The sequence below is a fragment of the Myotis daubentonii genome, chromosome 6, assembly GCF_963259705.1.
Source record: "Myotis daubentonii chromosome 6, mMyoDau2.1, whole genome shotgun sequence".
Classification (NCBI taxonomy): Eukaryota; Metazoa; Chordata; class Mammalia; order Chiroptera; family Vespertilionidae; genus Myotis; species Myotis daubentonii.
The window spans coordinates 83,316,781-83,326,391 of NC_081845.1; the positions used below are offsets into that span (position 1 = coordinate 83,316,781).

Below are 9,611 nucleotides of genomic sequence, written 5' to 3' on the forward strand. Positions count from 1 at the left end.
TTTCTGCACCTTTCAGATAAAGCCAGTGCAGTAGGTTCATCTCAGTAATATCTGAAACGGTCCTTCTGCCTTGGGATTTTGATAAAAATGGCCACGTTCTTTAAGGAGAACAAACACATTCACATGAGCTCTGAGTAGCATCTGTGTGTACACCACAGCCTTTTAGAGTTACTTGTTCCTTACAATTTGGTATCATAGTCCGTGATACACATTTCCACCCAGCACTTAACATGGAATATTGTTCGCAAATGCCACCCCTGGGCTGTGCTCTTGAGAAAGGCACAGACTGTGTGTGTGTGTGTGTGTGTGTGTGTGTGTGTGTGTGTGAGTGCGTGTGCACACTTTGTAGCCCTTATAACTAGCAATGGGCCAGACCATGGGAAATGCTCAACCAGTACCTCCTGAACTGAAAAAGACAGACAGGAAGCCAGTTGGCTAACAGCAATTTGATTGTAAGATGGGCAAGTTAAGAATGGCAGACTTTTAGGACTGAAAGGGACCTTGAGAGTCACTTAACTCAGTTACCCAGTCACTACTGCAAATCCCAAACAAGCAATGACCCTGCCTTATTCCATCCTGGGGCAGCTCCTGCTATAGGTCGCGTCCAGCTGGAACACTTAGAGACGACCATATCCAGAAGGTGAGAGCGTGAAGCGATTGGCTCATGGTTACACAGCAATTAGCAGCAATGCTGGGAAATGGAAGAGAAACTGATAACTCACTCCCAGACCCATCCACAATCCTCTGGGAGATCCTGCCATTTTGACACTTGCAGTTGAGGACCTGAGGCTGCGAGAGGCTAAGTGGCCTGTTCAGTGTTGTAGTTGATAGGTGGTCTGTCTGGGATACCAGTGACTGATAGGTCTCATTCCATTTTCCAGTGCCCCCAGCTATCCCTGGGTAAGATCCCAGGTTTCCTGAGACTGTAAATTCTTCTTACTGCCTGAAGCAAACCTCACCAAACAGCCTATTTCTCACCCCCCGCCCCCCACTCTTCTCACTTTTCAGGAGAGAAGTATGAGCTCCATGCAGGGACTGAGTCCACCCCAAGTGTCGTCGTGCACGTGTGTGACAGTGACATAGAGGAAGAAGAGGATCCAAAGATTGCCCCAAAGCCAAAAATCATCCAAACCCGGCGTCCCGGCCTGCCACCCTCCGTGTCCAACTGAGCTCACTGCTCTGCCGCGACGATACGTCTCCTCTTTATCATGCTTTCTTTTCCCCGTTGTTTGTCGGAAAAAAAAATGCCTTTAAATCACTGGGTGTTTGGTTGTTTGAGATTCCTTCCTTGTAATCAAGCCTCTCAGACAAAAGGGCTAGGAAAGGTGATATGTTCCCTGATCATATCATACCATCAAGAATAATCCATTATTTAGAAGGTTTTAGGAAATAAAGTAGTATTTTCTTATTAAACAGTCAGCACAGCCTATATCTTCATTCTCTCATGGTGATACAAGCCAGAGATATCAGTAAAAATAGCACCTGTGTTGTTTGTGAGCTGTTTCAGTCCCAGTCCTGATGTGTGAGTTGTTTATTCCCGGCCACTGAAGTAGGACCATAAGTAAACTTGAGTTTGACTGCATGAGATATCCCTGTCTGGTCTCACTCAGTCCTCTGCATCCCGACATTCCCAGGACATGCATGATCACCAGCATTTACTTTCATGATTTGAGGATCTCCTATTAACTCACAGGTTGTTAGCAGCCAGCCATGTCCTATCTAGAGTAGTAAAATTATCAGCATCGCTCAGCTCAACAGGTCTGGGTATATTCACTGTTTTGAGTCAATACTTCATGGCTCTGTTAAAATTCCTGGAAGCAAAACTCAGTTTGGCCCCAAAGATATTCCTCAGTCGATTTTGAACTTCCATCTAGAACTTTCCCAGCCTCTGTAGGGAGGCTTGTCCAGGGTGATAGAGACCGATTTCAGACGAACCTATTTATTACAAAAGTTTCATGGTGTCTGAACGATTGTTTTTCCTCTTTGTATATTTGTACAAATGTTTCAGCTGTGCTTTTAAAATCTGGATGTTTTTTATTTAGTGATTGTTCAGCCATTTGCTGCTTTGAAACATAATATGTGCATTGCTTATGAATGCATTCATAGACTAATACAGATATTCAGATAATATTACACTCTATTATGGATAATGCTGAATTTTGAAAGGGCACAAAACTTCTCATGCCCATGTATAAATGATTAGCCAACATCTTTGCTATCAAGACCACTTGTTTTTAAATAAAGTGAAGAATGCTAATGTCAGTTGTAGACAATTTGGAGGAAACTAAGTCTCCAGAATGTAGCAGCTGTTGAGCATGTTAAAAGGCAAAGGATGATAAATGTATGCCGATCCTACTCATGCAATGCCCATATTGCTCAAACAATTATTTGTTTTTGTTACATGTGATTTTTCTATTTCTCTAGCCCGAAGTGCATTACAGAAGATACACCTATAGAACCATTTCCTTCTGCTGTATGTGCCAGGCCTCATCTACTCCTGTACATTAATGAATTACTTTTGATGCAAATGCCAATTGCGACGGAGTGGGGGAAATAGTTTCGATACCCAAGCCTCAGAAAAACACACAAGAACAATAACTCAGCCAACTGCTAGAAGGATTGTTGTGGTTTTTGACTAAGGTGTATGTTAGTTTTATGAGAAACTTAAAACATAGACTGATCACTCAGAAATTCTAGTCCGTTCTACTGTGAATATAGCAATATTGTACTGGACACAGGATGGGTGAAATTGAGGACAGCATTGCCCGTAAAGTCCTGAGTTTCCATAAGAAAAAAAAATGAAGGCTCCTCTTAAAAATAAAATCTGAGGAGGGTATAATAAGCAAGTGCTTTGACTTTCCTTTGCTGTGGAGATTTTTGGTTTTTCAATAACAAATGTGAGATTAGACTGAATAGTGAAGAAATGCCGCCCTCTAGTGGGAGAAATAGAAATTTTGACCTCAGCCATGTTGTGCTGAATCTTCTGTCATCTGTGGGTTGTTTGACTTTTTATGCTACACAGAATTTCCAGAATGCAGGTTCTAAAGAAATCTGGGTGAGAGAACATATTTGGAAATGAATTTTAAGTGTTAAAAAACAGATACATCAGACATTTCCAACCAAATTCAGTATAAGTTGAAATGACCGGTCTGTGTAGTCATGAAAGAAAAGCTCAGCGGAGGGTATGACCTAAATGGTTAGTCTTGGTGAACTTATTGCAAGGTGCCCATGTGAATCTGTCTCAGATCAAGTAATTCTTTCCTGAGGTTGGGCTTGGGGAGGGGGAAGCGGGGAAGCTCCCAGCACTGTGGAAGTCAGAATTGCCTCAGCATTTCCATGACGCACATTATGCAAACCTCTTTCGCACTATTTTAAGTTTGAAAAGTTTAAATATGGAGGGGGGGAGGTTTCCACCAATTGAATCATTTGTGCACGTGTATAGCTCAAAGAGCTTAGACTTCAAATATACCTGGTGAATGACTCTCGGTCCATGTGGTGTCATTTCTTTGTTGTCTGCCTGAGTTGACTATTTCTGAGTGGTGATTGGGGGGGAGTGCAATTCAGCCTATGGTCTAAGTAGTTACCAAGAGATGAGATACATGTTTTCCTCATAGGAGCAGAGGGTGGAGCTGAGCCACCTCATGGAGGAAGAGGAGGAACTTGAGCAAGGCCTGGAGTGGGGATGGGATGGGTTGGGCTCTGCTGAGGGGAAGTGGGAGAGCCCCCTGTTTTATTGTCATTATTCCACTTCCTTGGTCCTAGGTGTCATTTCAGGTGTACTAGGACCCTCTTTTAACAGTTACCCCACTCTATTCTTTCATGTAAAACGCGATAGGAGACCCAAAGTGGGCAAAATTTGTCACGTGCAACACAAAAAACACTTTCATTTAAAAAGTGATGAGGACATTATATTTCATTAAAATTAACAGCATCTGTTCATCAAATTACACCATTATGAGAGTGACAAGGAAAGCTGCAGACTGGGAGAAGATATTTGTGATACATATAGTTGTTAAATAACTCATACCCAAAATGTTTGAGGGGAAAAGTTCTACAGATTAATAAGAAAAATATAAGCAATTTTTTTTTTCTTTACAAATGGTCAAAATACTTAGTCACTTCACATATACTGGCAATTGATGCATACAGACTGATACCTGAAATACCTCTATGGCCCATAAACATATAAAGTGTTCAACATCATTTCTCGCCAGAGAAAGGCAAATCCGAATCTCCACGGGGTACACCTCACACCTAGCAGGATGGCCGACATTGAGGATGGGGAAAGATAAAGAGCTGCTGATGCTATGGAGCAAGGCGGGGCATAGCTGGCACCACCACCTCGGAACACGCGTATCTACTGAAGTTGAGCATGTAGCCGCTTGGGAGCCTTTCGCTCCCGGACTTACATTCAGCAGACAGGAGTTTTCACAGCTACCAAGGTACTTGTACAGTAATAGCCACAGCAGCCTTGCTTATGATAGCCCACATGTCCTTCCACTGCAGAATGGATAACGAAGCAGTGGTGCATTCACACAAAGGGATATAACAAAGCAACAACAACAACAACAAAAACCACAATAAGTTATTGGGACATAGAACAACATAATGGATCTCCAAATCAGCTTTTTCAGCCAAAAGAGAAAAGAGAGACAGACATGAAAGACTATATGATGTATATATGACTCCATTTATGATGTTAAGAGACAGTCAGCACTGGGCTATATTAATAGGAATAATAGCGGATACCTTTTGGAGGTATTAACTGAGAGGAGACACATGGAGGATTCTGGGTGCTATAAACATTCTGCATTTCTATCTTGATCTCCATGGTGGTATATATGTGTAAAATTCATTTAAAATGTGGGCAATACTGTATGTAAATTATACCTCAACTGAAACAAAACCACTATGAGAATAGGAGGGAGGAGCCATTCATTGTGAAAATAATTTGGAATGTCCCCTCATGCTAAAAATACATGCATCTATGTCTGTGAGATACTTCCATCCATACAAAGCCTTCCTTTAAAATCTATGAATAAGTACTTTATGACATAGAAAGCATAGGACTTCAGCACTGGATGAGGCACTGTCCATTCCAGTGACAAATATTTACCAAGGACCTACTGTGTGCCTGACACTGGGTTTCCAGTGGTGAACAGGTAGATATTATAGTCCCTGATATTTCACACAGTAGAATTGAGTGTGGTAAAGACACTAAACAAAGAAATAAGGAGATAAATAACTACAAATTCTGGTAGGTGAGCACAGTGAAGAAGAGCACGAACATTCTATGAGAAAAGAGAAGAACCTGAAGGGTCACGGTCAGGGAAAGCCTCTCTGAAGAGGTGACATTGAAGCTGAACTGAAGAAGGAACCGGCCAGTGAAGAGCATTCCAGGCAGTGGGTGACAGCCATGGACTTGGAAAGACCTCCTCACGTTGGAGGAACCTAAGGGGTGCATCAATATGGCAGCAGTGCAGAGAATGAGGGCTTGGCTCTAAAGGAGGTTGGGAAAGGGTCTGAGCTCTGTAGAGCTTGCAGGCCAAGCGAGAGGGCTTGCCATTCATTGTAAGCACAATGAGAAGAGTTTCAGCCAGGGAATGATATGACTCAATTCATTGTGAGACATCCTGTTCTCATAGAAATTTCCTGACACAAAGCCACAGTTCTGAATGTCCAAAGAGTCCTGTGTGGGGGCTTGATCCGCCTATTGCCCACTTTAGGCTTGAAAAGATAATTTTGACAGCTGTGTTCATCACTGCAGGCCTATCCACCAAACAAATTCTCAAGGTCAATGTGCAGTGCGTTCATGCTTCTAGGAAAGTTTGCTTCTTTTTTCTGTTCCTCCCCAGGTCATTTAGAAGGCCTTGGCGCAAGCAAGGGGGAACAGAGCAGGTGATTAAGAATGATAAGTCAGTGATTCAGGAAAACATTCATTTAGCTGCTGGTACAGTGCGTCCCTGCCAGAGCCACCATGCAGAGCAGTATTGAACACTTGGCAGACGTTCCCCTTAAATTTATGCAACCTGAGGAAGGGAAAATTTCAAGCAAAAAGTTTTCTGTCAAACCCATTCATCTGCTCTTTTCAAAGGTAGTCTGGGGAAATGTGCTTGGAGTTCATTCGGGAGATTTGGTGACTCTAAAAGGAAGACATATGCAAGGTTGTGTGTTCGTGTGTGTGTGTGTGTGTGTGTGTGTGTGTGTGTGTGTGTCCAAGTGCATTTGGTATAAGTTGGAAATAGGAAACCCATAATAGGCTGAAATGGTTGACATACTCTGTGTTAAAAGTTTTCATGTATAATAGCTCCTTGATTCTTTGGCCTTATTTCCCATTCTCATCCAATAGTTGAGTTTGAAAACTTTTAGGGCTAGGCATGACTTGGGCCTCCTTGACCAGTTGCAATCATTAGTGAAATCATTATTGTTCCCCAAACAGACTTTGGGTTTTCCTATGGCATCATTTTAGTCTTAAAGCAAGAACATCACTGTTTTCACAATGCAGCCAAGCTCAGCACCTTCTAGCCCATGTGATTGATGTACTGTAGTGGGTGCTGTGCTGTTAAGTCCCAGAACCCCCTTCAGGGTGGAGGCTCTCATGCTGCTGCATGCTGGGGTATTGGTGACTCATGACCCTCCACTGAGTGGCCAAGCATTGCACTCAGATGGAGAGATCCCCCACCTTGGGTCACACCCCCACCCCAGGGAGAGTGACTGGTCACGTAGGAGTGAGACAGCCTGGTACGTCAACTCCAGGGCCACCTCAGCTCCAGAGCTACTTATGGAACTGTCTGAGGCCTAGGCATCTCAGTTCAACTCTTCCCTCTGCCTGAACATACTTCCTTCACAGCCCCACAGGTCTGACACTAAAGACCCCCCAACAAGACTCCTGTGTGCACATCTTCCTCTGAGAGTCTGTGTCCCAGAGAGACTAACCTAACGCTTACATCCTCAATAGCCTTCTCTCCATCACTTGGGGCTCTCTGGAATTGCACGATACTTTTCCATTCATCCCCTTCCCTTTGCATTTCTGACATGGACCAGTCATACCAGGGGTTAGTAGCTTTTCCAAAAGCCAACACAGCAAAGCTCCATTCCATGCTTTGGATGGCTGAGTGCATGGTGGGTACAGCAGCGGTGCTGGTAAGGAGTGTCACAGCGCAGGAAGGAGGGCTTCTCTGCTGGGGAGTGAGAAGGACGGTGAGAGCCTGTTCAGGTGTTGTCAGGGGACCTTATGAAAAACACAGAGGAGTCTATGCAAGGAGGTCACAACCCTGTGTGTCACTGTTGGCCCAGCTTGTCTACTGGAAAAGGACAGAGATGATGTACATGACTTCAGGCAAATTACTAAAGTCCCTGAAACTCAGTTTCCTCTCCTATAAAATGGGTATAATATCCCACCTCTGTCATGAGGACTTATTAAGATAATACTAATAACAGTAGCAATTATTATTGGTGACTGAGTTCACAAATTTTGGTGCCACATGACCCCAGCTCTGCTGCTTAGTAAACCTGTGGTCTTTTGCAAGTTTATTAGACTTAAGTCTCGATTTGCACATCTGTCAAGAGGCAGAATATTGGTACCTATCTCACAGAGATAGGAGGGATTAAATGAGAAAACACATCCAGAGCTGGGCACATAGAAAGTCCATGACCAATGCTTTTTTTTCAATATATTTTTATTGATTTCAGAGAGGAAGAGAGAGGGAGAGATAGAAACATCAATGATGAGAGAGAATCATTGATCAGCCGCCTCCTGCACACCCTCCACTGGGATTGATCCCGCAACCTTGGCATGTGCCCCCAACCAGAACTGAACCCTGGACCCTTCAGCCCATAGGACTATGCTCTATCCACTGAGCCAAACCAGCCAGGGCCATGACCAATGCTTTTTATGCATCAGGTCCCAGTTGGAACACTAGACTTTCATACTCTGACTTAATCGTCATGGTGGTGATTTCATTGCTCCCATTTTTCATAAATAATAGTCATCATTTGTGGAGTGTTTACTCTGTGTTGGGAGCTCTTCTAGGTTCTTTTCATTCTGATTTAATTATCTCACTGACCCTGTGAGGAAGGTACTTATGTCACATTTTACATGTGGGGCAACCAAAGCCCAGAAGAGCTACACAAAGAGTTGATACTCAGAGTGTTCACGCACTTCAGACATCAGCACCAGGTCCCCTGGGAGCGGTTAGCCATGCGGCCTCAGCCACACCCCTGATCGACTGAATCAGCTTCTGCATTTTAACAAGATCCTCCCTCCATTGCTCCTCTGTACGGTACAGTTTTAAAAGCACTCACGTCCTAGCAGAGCTAAGACTGCAGAACACATGCTTTTAACTGCTCAATGTATAGAGTGCTCATCAAAAAAAAAAAAATGCTCGAAGTATACAATTTCCCTTCCCCAAGTAACTATCAGTTTGACCAAGCTGCCTTCTCTGTCCCTATCCACATCCACTCTTTCCATTTTGCTGGCCTTGTTGTTTTGACTAAAATAGTCAGGTCTTGCCCTGACCGGTTTGGTTCAGTAGATAGAGCGTCGGCCTGCAGACTGAAGGGTCCCAGGTTCGATTCCAGTCGAGGGCATGTACCTTGGTTGTGGGCACATCCCCAGTAGAGGGTGTGCAGGAGGCAGCTGATCGATGTTTCTCGTTGATGTTTCTAACTCTCTATCCCTCTCACTTCCTCTCTGTAAAAAATCAATAAATATATTTTAAAAAATAAAAATAAAATACCCAGGTCTTACTGCCATACGTCAGACTCAGGCAAAGCTCTGCCAATGGCCATTCCAATGATCGCCAGTAAAGTGCTTCTGAATAAGCTACAGTGTGATTTCCAGAAGGGCAGTGACCACAGGAGCGCACCCGAGTTCTGAGAACCAGCTACTCCCGGAGTTACTGGGAATAACTGGGTGGTTTCAGGCACGCAAGCCCGTATATACTGGGCTAACACACAAAGACAGTCATCTCCTCTTGTAAGGATCAGTGAACCATCAAGAAAACCACTGTCTTTATTCTTACTCTCAGATACCATGCTAGGAATGTGGGAAACCATGCCAATCTACTGTTCCCACTCTGATGAACCTGTTTGTAGAGTGTTGGTTCTGAACCTTGGGAGTTTCCTTGGTGGAATCTGGAATTGGCCCTGTGCCTGGAGGGCAAGGAGAGATGGAAGAAAGAAGCAGACCGCTCCAGATTGGTAGGTGGCAGTCTTAAAAAGAAGGGAATTTACATCTGAGGCTTGTCTTAGGTAGATCTCCACACCCATCCACATAAGAGTTATGTAGAGACCTTGCCTGGGTTCAGTCACATATGCAGTCTGGATGAGCTCAACAATGCTTTGCTCTCAAGGCTGTGCCCTGGAAACAGCTGGCAGCATGGGAATGGTGGGCAGAAAGTGCATTGGAAGGACAGGGAAGCTGGTGAGGAGCTCTTGGGTCAACTGGAGGTCATGCCCTCTTGACGACCTCCTCCAACACAGGGAAATGTAACAATTCCAAAATCCAGAACCTAATTAAACCTTTTACTATACAATCCTTTGGGCAGTAGCAGCAGAAATCCTCTTCCAGAAGGTTCTCCAGCCTTGAAAAAAGGACAATTGATGAGCTA

General features: G+C 43.9%; 1 protein-coding gene across 5 annotated transcripts in view; it reads left to right on the plus strand.

Moving 5' to 3' along the window:
- RCAN2 (regulator of calcineurin 2) overlaps window positions 1-3,481 on the plus strand; it is a 254,053-nt gene extending 250,572 nt beyond the window's left edge. For all 5 annotated transcript variants that reach the window (XM_059701507.1, XM_059701505.1, XM_059701506.1 and 2 more), the window contains one exon: window positions 1,009-3,481. In XM_059701507.1, coding sequence (XP_059557490.1) covers window positions 1,009-1,169 — 161 coding nt within the window. In that variant the 3' untranslated portion in view covers window positions 1,170-3,481. The remainder of the gene's footprint in view (window positions 1-1,008) is intronic.
- Window positions 3,482-9,611: the final 6,130 nt, after the last annotated feature.